Source organism: Bubalus kerabau, chromosome 2 (assembly GCF_029407905.1).
Source record: "Bubalus kerabau isolate K-KA32 ecotype Philippines breed swamp buffalo chromosome 2, PCC_UOA_SB_1v2, whole genome shotgun sequence".
Classification (NCBI taxonomy): domain Eukaryota; kingdom Metazoa; phylum Chordata; class Mammalia; order Artiodactyla; family Bovidae; genus Bubalus; species Bubalus kerabau.
In genome coordinates, this window is record NC_073625.1 from 114,086,399 (window position 1) to 114,102,841 (window position 16,443).

General features: G+C 49.9%; 1 protein-coding gene across 1 annotated transcript in view; it reads right to left on the minus strand.

The window, feature by feature from the left end:
* ADCY5 (adenylate cyclase 5) overlaps positions 1-16,443 on the minus strand; it is a 157,988-nt gene that overhangs the window by 16,491 nt on the left and 125,054 nt on the right. The window contains exons 12-14 of the mRNA XM_055568407.1: positions 13,097-13,184; positions 3,267-3,383; positions 2,680-2,844 (exon numbers count right to left, since the gene is read on the minus strand). Of these exons, the coding sequence (XP_055424382.1) occupies positions 2,680-2,844; positions 3,267-3,383; positions 13,097-13,184 (370 nt within the window). The remainder of the gene's footprint in view (positions 1-2,679; positions 2,845-3,266; positions 3,384-13,096; positions 13,185-16,443) is intronic.

Below are 16,443 nucleotides of genomic sequence, written 5' to 3' on the forward strand. Positions count from 1 at the left end.
TTTACCGTCTTAGCTGGCAGGGAAGCCCCTAACCTTGTTTCCCTGCATACAAAGCCTTTTCTCTCGTGGGCTTACTGTGATGATTAAAAATGATATGACGCCCCCAACACAGTGTGTGGTACCCTCCATAACTAAGAGTGCAGGCTCCAGCCCTGGATCTGCGACTTTAAATTCAAAGTCCTGAAAACTGAAAGTGTTTTCATAACTGATGTGATGGCAACATCTGAACTGCCTTATTTGGTGGCCAAACTGATCTACTGACGTGATGTGAAATATCACCTTTGTCCTGCTTCCTGTGACTATTCATACATTTTGCTGCAGAAATATTTCTGTGTTTCATTATCAGGTGCTGCCCAGATTGCACCGAGGTGTGAGATAACCTTTTAAACTCTGAAAAATTTTACAGTCCAAAACATATCTGATCTGAAAGGTTTCAGATGAGGGACTGTGCCTCTCCCTGTACTTTGGGGGGAACCCCTTCTGGTCTCAGAGCCTCAGTTTCAGAGCCTCAGACAATTGTCCAAGGGGTCAAACCAGGCCATCTAAGAGGTCAATTTCTGTTCTGTCATCCCCTGATATTAATCCAAGACAGTCAGCATCTATTATTTTGCTCTTTCTTTTAAATTTAGCATCACTATTTCTGCTCCAGGCAAAGCGTCTCACTGCTGCCTCTGCCTTGGGATGGAGGCCAAGTATTGGTGGCTGGAAGTGAGGGTAGCCCCTGGTGACTGGAGGAGGGAGGGACCTGCTTCAACTCACCAGCAGGAAGGGGCAGAGGAAGGAGTAGGGAGGGCACGCACAGACACATCAGCCTCGAGGATAATAATTCTTTTTTCGGTGGGTGCGGAGGGGGACAAAGCACCAGCTTGGAGGCCCATTCAGACCCGGGGCCCAGACAAGGCCAAAGCTTAATGCTGAGGTCCATCCAGGTCTCTGAGGAGTTGCTGAATTGCTGAATCAGAACAACACTTGTGGGGTGGGGTCAGCCTGAGGGGTCTGCAGCTGGTGAGGCCTGGGATCTGAGGGCCCAAAACGGGTCAGGCTGGTGAGGGCTGAAGGCTGTGATCAACCATCTCCCACAAACGAGGAACCAGGACAGGCCCTGCCATCACTTTGTTCCCCTGCTCTCCCATGGAGCAGCCGCCAAGGGACACATGCAAGACCAAAAACAGCCTCGGCTTCCAGCCAACAGCCCTCAGGCAGCAGCTCCTAGAGGCTGTCAGCCAGATGTGAGAGGGAAGAGAGGTGGAGAGCCAAGGGCAGGTGCTGGAGCATGGCTTCCAGGGCAGAGTGAGCGCATGGTGGGGCCCAGGGACCAGCAGTCCGGGTGACACCGGTGTGGGGGAGCCCTACTTCTCACTGAGTCTCCCCGATCCCATCCATATAGGGGAGGTGGATCAGTCCCCTTCCCTGGGACAGGTAAGGAGGCCAGCACTGTGACAGTCCCCAGGGGCCCTCACTGCCATCTTGGAGCCTTCTTACGAGTCATGGGCCCTTTGGGAGTTGGATGAAGGCATGGGCTTTCTCCCCAGAAAAGGGCAAAAACTGCCATCATCTTAGATTTCACGGGCGCCCTGGTTGGGAGTCGGGTTGTGAGAGTGACCGGTGCTGGGAGACGATGCGCTGGGCTGGAAGCCTGATCCTGCTGCTCTCTGCAGAATGGCTCCCTGAGGAAGCCCAGCAGGGTGGCGCAGCACTCAGCATACCATGCTGCTAAGGGTTCTCGACACCGGATTTTTAAACCCAGTGATCTGTAGGTACACGGTTTCATTTTGGGGTGACAAAAATGCTGTACGATCCCATTATAATGACGGCTGCACACGTTGTGGACATACTAAGAGTTGTGTCCGACTCTTGCCACCCCGTGGACTGTAGCCCACTAGGCTCCTCAGTTCATGGAGTTTTCCAGGCAAGAACACTGGAGTGGGTTGACATTCCCTTCTCCAGGGGATATTCCCGACCCAGGGGTTGAACCCAGGTCTCCCTGCATTGCAGGCAGATTCTTTACCATCTGAGCCACCAGGGAAGCCCTAGTTAGTAGGAGAACCCAACCCAGCAATACTCTAAAAGCTACTGAACTATACTTTGAATGGGTGAGGCAGGTGGTAGTGTTGGTTTAGGATATAGTTCCTTTTGCTCCCCTCTGCTCTCTGACCTACAGCAAAGGGGTCAGGCAGGCCACCCAGGGCAGCATGGGGGTATGCTGCTGAGGCTGAGGGTCCAGAAACATTTCTGCCTTCAGGTTAAGAGCAAAAATTCTGAAGTCACCTGACCTGGGTGGGAGCTCTGCCTCTGCCACTTGCTAACTGTGTGACCTTAGGCGTGTTATTTAACCTCTCTGTGCCTCAATTACATCTGTATAAAGGAGCTAATAATGGCATCTTTGTCACAGGGTTGCTCTGAGGACTAAATGAGTAAATGTGAAGTTCTTAGCACTGTGTCTGGCACATGGTAAGCACCCTATAAGCAACAGCTATGCTGTTATTGTTGTTAATATTATACAGGGAGGTTGGTCTTGCTCACTGGTGTCTGGCACATAGAGTGAGATAGACTTCGGGGGAAGGAGGTTTCTGGAATGGCAGTGAGCCTGAGGGCCCCTGACTGTCCATCAGAGTAGTTGAGGATGGAGAGAGCTGGTGGTGGGTCCCCATCTGCATCCTGCCCCACCCTGCCCAGTACCTCGGGGAAGTTGCAGTTGGGCCAGGAGCTGCCGCAGAAGCCCTGCTCATCACCCAGACTGTAGTTGACGGCCGACTCCACCACGTGGCATGCGTTGACCTGACTGGCACTGATGTTGTGCTCGTCCCCCAGGCAGCCAAACAGGTCCTTGGAGTTGCACGTGAACTGCGGGGGAGGAGAGGCTCAGCCCATGGGGGCCAGGCCAGCGCAGCCCGTCTCCACAGGCAGAACGTGCCCATGCCCCCTGGTTTTGGGTGAGGTCTGACCCTGACCAGGGCAGGGGATGAGCATGGAAGAGACCGAGGAACAGTCAAGACTTGCCCAACTACCCAGGGCAGGGCTCATAAACCTCCCTTGGGGGTGTACTTCCGCAAGCCTTTCTGGTCCTCTGTCCTAGAGAGTGAGGACTAAAGGCTGTGTGAGAGGCTTTAGGAGCTAAATCTGATCCCAGGCCTGAGGTGAGACCCAAATAAGAATTTCCAGGGAGGGAGAACCCCAGGGTCTGGGGGAAGTCTCCTCCCAGCCGGTGCTTGTGGTGTTCAGGGCTCCAGTGGGCTGGGAGGTGCCGGGGAGGTGGAGCCACCCACCATGTTGACGAAAGCCGACAGGAACACGAGGGTGATGGTGAACACCCCCACCAGGGTGCTGTTCATCTTGGACCGCACGATCTTCCTGGAGAGCGTCTGCAGCGGGGCCGGGAAGAGCTGTCCCGGGGCAGAGGGAGGGAGAGAGAGAGACGAAACAGAATTCAGTGGACTCCACATACCGCCACAGAGGAGGCAGAGGAGGCTCTCCCCCTCTTTGTCTGTTGCCAGCAGAACCCTGAATGCTTTCCTGACCCTCCTCCCTGTGTGTGAACCTCCAACCTCTGCTTCCAGGTCAACCACAGCTAGATTCTGCAGGGGGCCGGGAGGAGTCCACCTGAGGCACTCACAGGTGAGAGAGGATGGACGAAAGGAAAGATGCTACCTTCACCCCAACATGGAAGCAGAGGGAAAAGCCCATGTACCCACTGTGTGAATGCTGGGCCCCTTAGAGTTACATTCAGGGAGTGGCAGGAGGCAGCAGTCAGAGTCATGGAGGGCCCAGAACTTTCCGAGGAGGGCCAGAGTGTTTCTGGGATGAAGCAGGGAGCTGTGGATCTGAGGGCTCAGGGAGAGCCTGGCATCTGGAGGAAGGGGATGGGCATGTGTAAAGGAGCAGAGCAGCCTGGGAGCAGAGGGTGGTGCCCCGGTCACATGAATTGAGTTTTTTCAGCAGGATGCCCATGGGTCTGCATTTCCCTCACCTAACCCTCCCTATATTTCCTTCAACTACACACACTGTATGTCCACTCAAAGACCCACTGCAGTTTTGGTAATTAAACAGTTGGGTCTACCAAATCTGATACAACTGGCCTTGGCCACCACGTCCTCGTCATCTCCTAAGCAACCCAAAGAAGTTGGCAGACCCAGAAAAGCAAAGCGGTGGACGTGCTCCTCTCACCCCACCCACCTTCATGCCTCCTGGTAGGCTGATTTTCAAGCATGCCACGTGTCCCACGGAAACCCCTACAGGCAGAGGAAGCTGGTGGAAAAGTACCCAGAGGCCTGGGTTCTGGGCGTGGCTTTTCCTGGGTGGCCCTGAGCATACCTGCACATTCTGACTGAGCGTGCCGGATGCAAGGCTCAGCTGCCCACTGTTGCAGACAGTAACACAGGCAGCTAAGTAGGTGAGGGCACACAGTGTGGCCATGAAAGGACTGCTCGTTCCCAGTGTGCTGGCTCATGTGCTACAGTGTTTAAGGCCAGCAAGTGCCAGGCCCTTGGTCCAGTGTTCCTCAGCTGTGACTCAGACTGACTACACGTGGTTCCACAGGGGCCCATCAGGTTGCCCCCATGGGACTTTGGCAAACCAAAACAAATATGCTGATGCTTGTACTGCTTGCTATGCCACAAGTAATAAAGTCTCTTGTCCCTGACCCAGGAGTCTGGTGACTTCTGCTAGCATCTGTGAAAGAGCAACAAGCGTAAAACCAAATCTCAGACCCTTCACAGTTCTTGACACCAAGAAAGTGCCCTGCTTACACCTGAGTTTTGGGCTTTGGGCTAAGTATGCATGTAAAGAAGCTATATATCCCTTTCACTCCAAATCTCCCTCTGCCTTCCCAGCAAGTCCATTTCCTATTCAGCAGAGGGAGAGAAGGGACCACACAGAAGGACTGTAGCAGGGACGGAGGCTTGCAGCCCACTTGGGCTCTAGGCTGAGTGGTGAAGACCTTGAACTTCACGTGCCAAGCAGGGGTGCCTCTCAGCTGCGTTCATGGAGCATTGAGTCTGTGGCATCTTTTTCTGAGAAAACACTTCCTTTGGAGGGTAATCTGAACTCTGACTGAACCCACTCTTTTATACTCTTAGGTACATACCCAAGAGAACTGAAAACATTAGTCCATATGAAACTTCATATGCAAATGTTTAGAGTAGCATTAATAGCCTGGAAGTGGAAATTACCCAGATGTCCATCAACTGATGAAGGGATAAACCAAATGTAGTAAATCTACATGATGGAATATTATTTGGTCACAGATGAAGGAATGAAGTGCTGTTTTATGGTACAAGATGAACAAACCTTGAGATATGTTATGTGAAAGAAGCCAATTTCAAAAGGCCACACATTGTATTATACCATTTACACAAAATGCCCAGAACAGGCAAATTCATAGAAACAGGAAATAGATTTGAGGTTGCTAGCACTTTCATGTATTGGAGAAGGAAATGGCAACCCACTCCAAGTGTTCTTGCCTAGAGAATCCCAGGGACAGGGGAACCTGGTGGGCTGCCGTCTATGGGGTTGCACAGAGTCGGACACAACTGAAGCGACTTAGCAGCAGCAGCAGCAGATGAGAGGAACAGGGAGTGAGGAGTGACTCCTAATAGGTGTAGGGTTTCTTTTGGGGATGATGACAATGTTCTGGAATTAGTGGTGATAGTTGCAGAATTTTGTGAATAAGCTAGAAGCTACTGAATTATAATTTAATGACCTTTATAAAGGAGAATTTTTCAGTATGTGAATTGTATCTCAAAAAAGTGCTTACTTAAAAAATTCCTGCTCAGCCTCTTACTGTGTGATCCTGGGAAAGTCATTAAGATCTTAGAGTCCCAGTTTTCTTATTGGTAAACAGGGAATATCTACTTTCCTGGGTAGTAGATATTCTAGGGTGGTCATGAAGACCCAATGAAATGATGCATTTGAAATTGCTTTGAAAGCTGTTAAATTCAGTAGAAATTTTAGTTAATATTTGCATTTTAAAGAGCTATGTTGCCAATAAGAACAAAAGTCCTTGTTTCTCATTAAAGGAATTTTTGGTTTCACAGCTGTGGAAAGTGTTTTGGCAGCAGCATGAGGCACTTACTCTGAAACGGTATGACAGATGGTTTCTAATCTTTGCCTGCTTAAAATTTTGCCATTTCATCCTCCCATCCCCCATGTTGCTTAAACCATTTCAGTTCTGATCACCCTATCCATCAATTGAACGGCTTCTTTCATTACCAGCATAATGACTGATTTAGGCAAGTTATTACCAGATGCTAAAGCCTTTATCGGAGAAGGCAATGGCACCCCACTCCAGTACTCTTGCCTGGAAAATCCCATGGACAGAGGAGCCTGGTAGGCTGCAGTCCATGGGGTCGCTAAGAGTCGGACACGACTGAGCGACTTCACTTTCACTTTTCACTTTCATGCACTGGAGAAGGAAATGGCAACCCACTCCAGTGTTCTTGCCTGGAGAATCCCAGGGACGGGGGAGCCTGGTGGGCTGCCGTCTATGGGGTCGCACACGACTGAAGCGACTTAGCAGCAGCAGCAGCAAAGCCTTTATAGAAGGTGGTTTTGTTGTTTAGTTGCTAAGTCATGTCCGACTCTTTTGGGACCTCATGGCCTGCCAGGATCCTCTGTCCATGGGACTTCCCAAGCATGAATACTAGAGTGGGTTGCCATTTCCGTCTCCAGGGTATCTTCCTGACCCAGGGATTAGACCCACGTCTCCTGCATTGCAGGCAAGTTCTTTACCACTAACCTGCCAGGGAAGCCCATAGAAGGTGGTGGTGGTTGTTGCTCAATCTCTAAGTCGTGTCCGACCCTCCCTCTGTCCTTCGGTATCTCCTGGAGTTTGCTCAAACTCATGTCCAGAAAGGTGGTTGGGGAGCACTATGTGCAAAGGCTTCCTGGTGAACCTGAGACCGGGAGCCCCACGGGGGCCACCCCGAGGCCAAGAGAAGAACTGCAGGCTACTAAACAAAATTCAACCAGGAATAAACTTGTAACAGCTAAAGAATGATTACTTCAGTGCATTGCCTTGCTACAAACCAATTTTCCTTGTCACCATTTCAAAAGATCTTCTCTTAACTTTAAATCTCAGCAGGAACCCAGGAATTGCTGCTTTTTTGAAGTCTGCAGAAGATTTGACATCCTGGCCTGGCAAAGGTTTATGGATTATCTCATCTCCTGTAATAAAAATTCCCCTGTATGTTGACCCGAAATCCTACCTGTACTAACCCTGGTGTAAACAATAAGATTCTTCACCTGGAGTAGAATCTCCTCGTGGGGCTGCCCTACAGCTGCAAACAGATCCTGGAGGGCATTTGTCTGGCAGAATGATTGTGTCTGTGCAAACCAATTGCTCAATGCCTGTTCACCAGCAGAGCTCAGGAAAAGAATCAATAAAAAAAAAATTCCCATCCAGTACATTCCCAATCTGATTAATTCAAATCAATTCAACTTGAAAAATGGGAATGGCGACACAATTAATAAACCGTGACTGGGTGAGGGACAGCTTTGATCCTGGCCTCTCTGAAAGTCTCCAGGCAAATCAATGACCTTCCTGGGGTCCTGGTTCCCTTACTGTGATGTGGGACCAGGGTATCCAGGAATGAAATCTGGATGCAATCTGACAGCAGAACATTTAAGAAGACAGACTTTCTGATAAGAAGCTAATAACAGAAGCCGAAATTTTTCCTGCTTCGGAAAGATTTTTTAAAAGATACAAAAATTTCAGAACAAAGCAGGCAGACAGTGACCAGGTGACACACTACTGCTCTCATCACCCGGCCTTTCGGGAGCCAACTGGACATATTAGCATATTAACAAAGGAGGGGAAGGGTTTGTGGGCTCTGGAGTCAAGAACCATCTGGGTTTAAAACCCAGCTATCCCATTTTCTGGCTTCCCTGATGGCACAATGGTAAAGAATCTGTCTGCCAATTTAGGAGACATGGGTTCGATCCCTGGGTCAGAAAGATATACTGGAGAAGGAAATGGCAGTCCACTCCAGTATTCTTGCCTGGGGAATCCCATGGACAGTGGGCCTGGCAGGCTACAATCCATGAGGTTGCAAAGAGTTGGACACGACTTAGCAACTAAACACCAACAACAATCCCCACTTCTAGGGGAAGCTGTGTAACCACTAGGATCCTCATTCTTCTCATCTGCAAAATGAATATAATAAAAGCTGCCATCAAGGTTTGGGAAAGGCCAGGCAAGGTGGCACAGCTGGGCTCTGGACCCAAGACAGCCGGACTGAAAAGCCACGGGAGGAACCTAAGGTCTGCTTCCTGGCATGAAGAGTTCTCCACCCCTAGATGAACTGTGCCGGGCAGCAGCACACCCTCTTCTAGTAGACAGAGTGCAAGCCCAGGCGTCTGGAAACGTGAGTGTGGGATTCTGCAGTGGTCACAGGACAAAGGTACTGGGAGGCGAGAGGTACTGGCGATGGAGTAAGACCTAACTTGAGAAGCTGTGGGCAGGAGTCAGGCTGGAGTGGTAGGAAGGAGAGCTGGCAAGGTGGGGCTTGGTTACATTCAGGCTTCAGGGAGAGGGACAGGGGGCTTTTTGGTGACTGCACAGGGCCGACAAGGGCCTATAGGAAGCTCTGGTCAGATACGCCTTCTGGGCCTATCTGCACCCAGCTCCCAAACTGCAGAAAAGCAGAGTTTGGCCTTCTGAGAGAGAACATGCCGAGGAGCCACAGGAGACAGGGGACCCTGATCAAGTGTAGGAACAGAAGGGAGGCACACTCTTCTACCCACTTGTGTGGCGGCATTGGCAAAAATACCAGTGCTGTCGGGGGCGGGCCTCGGCCCCTTCACTGGATGAGGACGGGACAGAGGGACGGGGAGACTGAGGGACCAGGCTGCTGCTGCTAAGTTGCTTCAGTCGTGTCCGACTCTGTGCGACCCCATAGATGGCAGCCCACCAGGCTCCCCCATCCCTGGGATTCTCCAGGCAAGAACACTAGAGTGGGTTGCCATTTCCTTCTCCAATGCATGAAAGTGAAAAGTGAAAGTGAAGTCGCTCAGTCGTGTCCGACTCTTTAGCGACCCCATGGACTGCAGCCCACCAGGCTCCTCTGTCCATGGGATTTTCCAGGCAAGAGTACTGGAGTCGGGTGCCATCGCCTTCTCTGGATGGACCAGGCAGAGCTGGCCAAAAAGGGAAGGGGCTGCACTCAGGAGATATAACAGGCTTGTGCCCCTGGAGGGGACCCAGCAGAGGCCGGCCTGGATCTCGCAGGGTTACTGCAAAGGGGTTCCAGGCTCAGGTGGTTGTCTGGACTGCCTCACTGTTTGGGAACCTCCCAATCTGAGATACTCTGAGTCTGTGGACCACGTGTGATGCAAAGAGGGATTTAGCATGGTTTTCTCTGAGCAGCTCTGGGGCCCAGATCAGTACCAACGCCAAGGGGAGAAAAGACTAGAGTGTCTGGGTGTCCACACAGCCCTCTAAGAGCCTCACCAGAAAGAGGCGCTCGGGGGACGTGCCTCAGGACAAGGTACCCCAGGCAGAGGAGCTCCAGAGGGCAGCGAGACCAGGACTTTGGGACAAGAGGAAGATCAAGGCTCCAGATTAGTCCTGCTGAGAAATCTAGGGGTGTGTGTGATCTGGACCAAGCCGTGTCAGGAAGAGATCACACAGGCCTGAGATGAAAACACATTCAGAGCCCTTGGTGAGCAGCACATTTCAGAAAAACCTTCCAAGAGAAAGGACCCGGGAATTGCTCCTAGACAGATGGCTAAGAAGACTATGTCAACTGACTCAGACTACACTTTCTTCATGTTTCTCTCTTCAAAAAGAATAAAATATGGATGATTTAAGAAATCATCCAAGTCCAGGTTGTTTCGGGGAAATAGAAAAGTAAATGAAACAGAAAGAGACCATGTCTGACAGAACCGCCTGGCTTTGTATCTGAGGAGCCCGTTGCAGGCGGGGATGATTTAGGAACCGCTGTATCTCATTGGAACACCACTAGCCATGACATCTGAGAAACCGTGGGAATAAGATGAAAAATGTCTGAGTTCTGGCAAATCTTTTCACAGAGAAAAACAGAATGACACTGAAAATTCCAGTTCAATCAGCTTCATGGCAATACCTGAGAAGGTGATATAATCAACTTTCAGTCAGTCAGGCTGCAGGCAGTGTGGGGGGGCGGGGAGGGCCAACCCGGCCTGCTGCAGAGACACCAAAGGGGAGACTTAACCCCCTTCACATCTTACTGTGCAGTTCATGCACAACACAAAGAGGAAAGATTAACTGCAAGATTAACTGGAAGAGGAGTTCATACTACAGACAATTGCTCAGGTTGGGGTCTACTTTACAGAAAGTGGATAAATGCCGAGAAGATGGATTATCAGAGGCTTGTGAGAGACAGATGCAGCCAGGACCCCAAGATGGGTATTAGAGTCTATTTGCCTCTTGGCTGAGATCAGCAGGTTTCAGGCTTGATAAGTCACAGAGCACTTTGTTTTCTAAACACACGCTTTATAGAAACTCTACATCTGCAAGATGGAAGGAGCAGGCTCCCCTGGTGGAAGGGTGTGGGGAGGTGGAGGCAGGGGGTGTAAGTGTTCCAACCACCCCCTGCCCCCAGGAAAACTGAGGCCTCAGAGCAGTCAGAAAATGCCCGAGCTGGATGGAGGAACTGAGAGCAAGCTGATTGAATGTGACACTGATTACAAAATAGGTGGATTCAATAAAGCACAAGGAGGCAGGGAAGACGTTTATAAATAATCATCTCCAACAGTGGCACAAAGAATTCACTAGACCAGAGAACTAACCCAACATGGCAAGGCAGGTGGGGAAATGGGTCTGTCTCCCGTCCCTCCCCCACCCCGCCTCTCCCCCGCCTTCCCCCCCAGCAGATACACACTCAAAACAGGGAACACAAACCAAATAAATTCAGTGTAGCTAACAGAAGAGAGATAAATCTAGGTTCCGGTTTAAAAATTGTGAACGAAACTCTGATTCTGATTTGAATAGGCTCATTAAGTTCCTCAAATGAACAATGACTTTGCTTCAGTTTATAACTTAAAAAAAGGAAAGATTCTTTTTTGAGCATTCAGCAAAAGAATGTTTAAGAGGCCCTTTTAGCTATGGCATGCTTTATTTTTTAAGGTTGTTTTATTGTGGTAAAATATGTATAAAATTTGCCAGTTTGGCCATTTTTAAGTGTCCATGTCGGTGGCATGAACTACCTGCACGACACCGTGAGGCCAGCACTTCTATTTCCCAAACCCTTTCATCACTCCAAACAGAAACTCTGAACCCAGTAAACAATAACTCTTCACGCTCCCTCCCCCAGCCCCTGGTACCCCCTAGTCTACACTCTGTTTCTGTGAATTCATCTATTCTAGATACTTCATATGAGCGGAATCATGTAATATATGCCATTTCGTGTCTGGCTTCCTTCACTTAGCGCAGTGTCTTCAGGGTTCATCCACGCTGTCGCATGTTTCAGAATTTCGTCCTTTTATGGTAGAATAATACTCCATTGTATGGATATAGCACTTTGTTTATTCGTTCATCTGTTGATGGACACCTGGGCTGTTTCCACCTTTTGGCTCTTGTGAATATACGGTGTGCTCTTACAGGCATGAGATGAAGAAAGTGGGACTGTCCACGGGGGAACAAACAGGTTCAGGGGAGGCGGGCTTGACCACAGCAAGACCACAAGGCAAGAGGGAATGAACACAGAGCAGGAGCAAGGTTGTAGCCTCAGGGAAGGAGCTGGTGGAGAGGCAGGGAGCCAGGATTAACCCCTACCTTGCAGCACAGCAACAGGCTGAGCACCCAGCTCAATTTGCCAAGTCACCCTGGCTAGCCCTGCCTCTCTCTGCACCCACTCAGGGGCAGGGCTGTAGCACACCAGATGGTGGTAAGGTCCTTCCGGTTCTGACAGTCAATCCCTCAAGATATTGACTATCAGGTGATGAAACAGTGAACAGCCCCATGAAGGACTCTGTTTGGAGGGTGGAGGGAGAAAGAGGACTTTGGATGTGACAAAGGCGCAACTCCCTAGCAAGGAGAACATGTGCCCCCTGCAGAGGGCGTGGGGAGTGGTGGCAGGGCCTGAGGCCCCAAGGGGCTTGGCTCCAAGTGAGTGTCCAGGAGGAGCAGAGAAATGGTTACAGCACAAGCTGGCCAGGGCTTGTCCCTGCCGGGATAAAGTGCTTTCTAGAACCAGACTGGCCCATCAGAGAATTCTTAGTGAAGTCGCTCAGTCGTGTCCAACTCTTTGCAACCCCATGGACTGTAACCTACCAGGGTCCTCCATCCATGGGATTTTCCAGGCAAGAGTACTAGAGTGGGTTCCCATTTCCTTCTCCAGGGGATCCTCCCGACCCAGGGATCAAACCCATGTCTCCCACATTGCAGGCAGACACTTTACCCTCTGAGCCACCAGGGAAGCCCAGGGAATTCTTAAACCAGTGGGAAAGAACCGAGGAAGAGGTTTGGTGGGCAAGGCAAATGGGAACCTGACTGATTCCTACGACTAACCCTAATGACCTGTGGTCAGGTCCCCTCAAAGGACACAGCTTGGATGGCGACACGGCATGCCTAAGAGGAGACACGGGAGAAAACCCAGAGCAGGGTCTCACATCTGTATCCCTAGCCATGTGGCCTCGTCTGAAACAATGGACCACTCTGGATCCCCCTCTCGTCTGTATGATGCGCAGCTCAGAAGCCATCATCTCTAAGGCCTCCTCCAGGGCCATCTCTGGGCACATTGGAACCCAGAAGAGGCGTGATCTCTTTCAGCCATTCTTTCAGCAGGTATTTAGTGACCATTGCTCTGTTCTTGACTTTGTGCTAGACGCCCTTCCTTCGGCCCATCTGATACCCAGGGGACAGATGGAAGAGGTGGCAATAGTATCTTCTTGTTGCAGAGATGGGCAAAGGCTAACTGAAACAGCCTGTACAAATATGCACCCCCAGACATACTATGGCCGCTGCAGTCTGGCTTGCTGCCAGTGCCAATCAAGAGGTATGATCCAGCTTCAGGCACCTGGGTCCCGGGCGTGACCCTCCGGCCCCAGCGCGGGGAGCTTATCAGAGGGCTGGGAAGGGAAGGGAGAAGGCAACTGGGGCTCAAGTGTAAACTGGACTCACCTTCACGCAAGAATAGATCACGGACACAAACACCACCAAGGTCAGCAGCAGGAAACAGGTCAGGTAGAAACTCAGCATGAACACGGAGCTGGAAGGAGAGAGGAGGTGGGAATTCTAGGGCTCTGAGAGGCCCTGCGAAGGAAGCAGAGCTTGCTCCATTTCTCCTGCACCCACTGCCCAGTCTTTGGTGCCTGGCCCCTGACTCACCGAGGGGAGATTAGAGCCTGTGAGCCGATCTAGGACTCTCCTCCGTAACGGTCTGGCTCCTGCCCTTCCTCTTGGTCCTGTCACTTTCCTGGGGGAGCACAGCCCACAGAGGGGCCGAATGGAGGACTGGTGACACCTGCTCAAAGTTTTACCTAATTCTTAGCTATCCATAAACTCATTTTGTTTAAGCTGGAAGGACCCATTTTAAAAATCACCTGGTTGTTCCCTCCAGGTAGTCACTCATGGCTTGACAAGTAACTCTGAAGATGGAACATTGATTTGATAAATGGCCATTATTTATAGAAATGCATTTGTCAACAAACCAACCAGGCACTCTGAGAAACAGTAGTGACATGTCCCTTTGGAGGGCAGAGTCCCTAAACCTGTGCCCACTGTCAGGCTGCACAAGTCCTGCTCAGTTTCTGTTCCCCTACTCCCACCCAGCTCAACAGAAGTTATAAAGCCCGCCAGGCTCTCCTCACTGTCCCTCCTTATAGGAGCAGATCACAGGTGAGCTTAATGTTCACCAGGAGCCAGAATCCTCGCACGAGAGAACTGCAGATGACTTTCCATCTGGGGCCTGCCACGGTTCTCCTGGGGCAGGGGCTGGCCAAGGCACGGCACTCTCCACCAACCACAGGAAGCCTCAGACACTTCTCCCTTTCAGGGAGTGAGATGGCCTGAGATGCCAGGCGTTGTCCACAGGTCAGAGGCAAGTGGGGGACACAGAAGGCAGGTGGACACCTCCAGGGAGGCGTCTTTGTTCCAGGCTCTCCCAGGAGCCAGCACTTATCTGCCTTAAACAAATAGAACAGGGAGAGAGAACTCTCTTCAGAGGGAAAGAAAGACCTTTAAAGTAGCTTTTAAGGCTTCCCTGGAGAGAGGACAGCCAGATAACGACCTCCGACCATGCCTTAGCAGCTCGGAGCTGTGGCCAGGAGGGAGTGAAGCCACTGCTGGCAGAGCAGGGATCTGCAAAATCCCAGCCCCAAGCCACGCTGCGGAGAGAGAGAAGCAGCAAGGAGGCAGACTGTGCACCCAAGCGAGGGGGACTCTCAGCTGCAATGGGACAGGAAGTCTAGGTTGCTTATTATACCTATAGCTCCATTTCATTACTGAACGTAGGTCCTACGCCATAAAGACCCACAATCCCACCAGCTCTGCACGGCCTCAGTGCAGGGGGCAACGGGCACTAGCTGCCTAACCAGGGAGCAGCTGGCTGCTGGTGTCTGGTTTTCACCTGCAGTATTCTGATAGGGTCACGGCAGACACAAACCCAAGGGCCATCTATCTCTTCAACAATGAGCACCATTAAAAAATAAAAAGCACTGAGTAATAAGACACCATGACGCCGTGCACCTCCCCATATGATGCACTGAGGACACTTCTGTGGGATTCTTGTCAAAAATAACCTCCATCGAATCATGAGGAAACATCAGACAAACCTAAATTGAGACATTCTAAATCGAGACATTCTACACATTAAAAAAAAATGTTTTTTTTTTTTTGGCTGCCTGCAGCTTGTGGGATCTTAATCCTCAGATCAGGGATTGAACCCTGGGACCCTTGAATTGGAAGCATACAGCCTTAACCAGTGGACCACCAGGGAAGCCCAAGACATTCTACACATTAATTAGCTAGTACTCAACAAAAGTGCCAAGGCCACAAAGGATCAGTAAAGGCGGAGGAAGCATCACAGACTGGAAGGGACTAAGGAGATACAGCGGTTAAATCCAATGTGGGGTCCTGGCCCAGCGCCTAGAACACCAAGAGGCCATTTGGGGGAATGCTGATGAAATGAGAATATAGCCTGTAGATTAGTTCATGGTGTCGTTGCAATGCTGACTTCCTGATTTTGACTACCGTCCTGCAGTTATGTGGGTTGTCAACATTAGGGGAAACTAGATGAAGGATGTACAGAAACCCTCCAGAGTACTTTTCAACCTTTCTATAAGTATGTAATTATTTCAAAATGAAAAACAGGAGGTGTTGGAGTGAGGGGACACTTCTAGATTGTTAGATTTATGAGACATAACTAAATGCAAGCAGTGACTCTTGAGTAGGTCCTGGCTGTGAATAAATTCGGAGCAGAAGACATCTAGGGGTATGATTTTGGAGATTTGAATATAGACTTGGTATTAGATGATTGCAGAGGAACTGGGGTTAGTTTTGTTTGGTATAGGAGGCATGGTGGTTAAAAAGCAAAATGCCCTTAGAACAGATGTAGATTGACATTTTATCAGGGGCACAATGTCCCTGTGTCTAAAATTTACCTTAAAAAATCAGAAATACACTTGAAACTAACACATCATTCCAAATCAACTATACTTCAATTTTTAAAAATCAGAAAAAAGCAGATGAAACAAAATTTGCAAAATATTAACAACTGTTCTACCAATGGGGTGGGTGTTGATTACATTAATTACTTTTCTGTATGCTTGAAATGTTGCTTAATGAAAAGTAAAAGATGTGTATATATGCATATATATATATACACACATACATAAATACATATGTGGAGCGGTTATCTTTCTCACTTAGCTGTGAGTCTACAGTGATTGACTATCTAACAAACACTTCATTTCCAACAGCCCACTTCCTAGTGGCTCCCTCAGAAGACACAGGCCTCTCTCAGGACACGGCCAGTCCTCAGAAGAGTTCAGGTACATCTCTTTGAGAGAAGCCTTCAGAATCTGAGATCCAGTCTTTGAAATATCCAGAGTAGCAGAAAACCCTTATCTTAAAAAAATTTATTTATTTTTTGTTTTGGCTGTGCGGCATAGCATGTGGGACATTAGTCCAACCAGCAGTCCAAATCCAACCTGCACCCACTGCGTTGGAAGCACAGAATCTTAACTACTGGACCACTGGGGAATTCAACCCTTATCTTTTAAAGATGTATTGACTTTTTGCAAGAACCAAAGGTCACACGGAAACCAACCTGGTGAACACTTTGGGTGATTCAGTGGGCAATAGTGGTCTGTGTTAAAACAGGATGAGAGGATGAAGTGGAGAGAAGGTGTGTCCGATGCACTGGCCTGGGCCCAGATAGAAGTTCCCCACAGAGAGCGCTTCGCCTCCCCATCAGGGAGGAGGCAGACCTCGGCTTCCTTGTTCCCCTGAGCACACATCTGGAGACT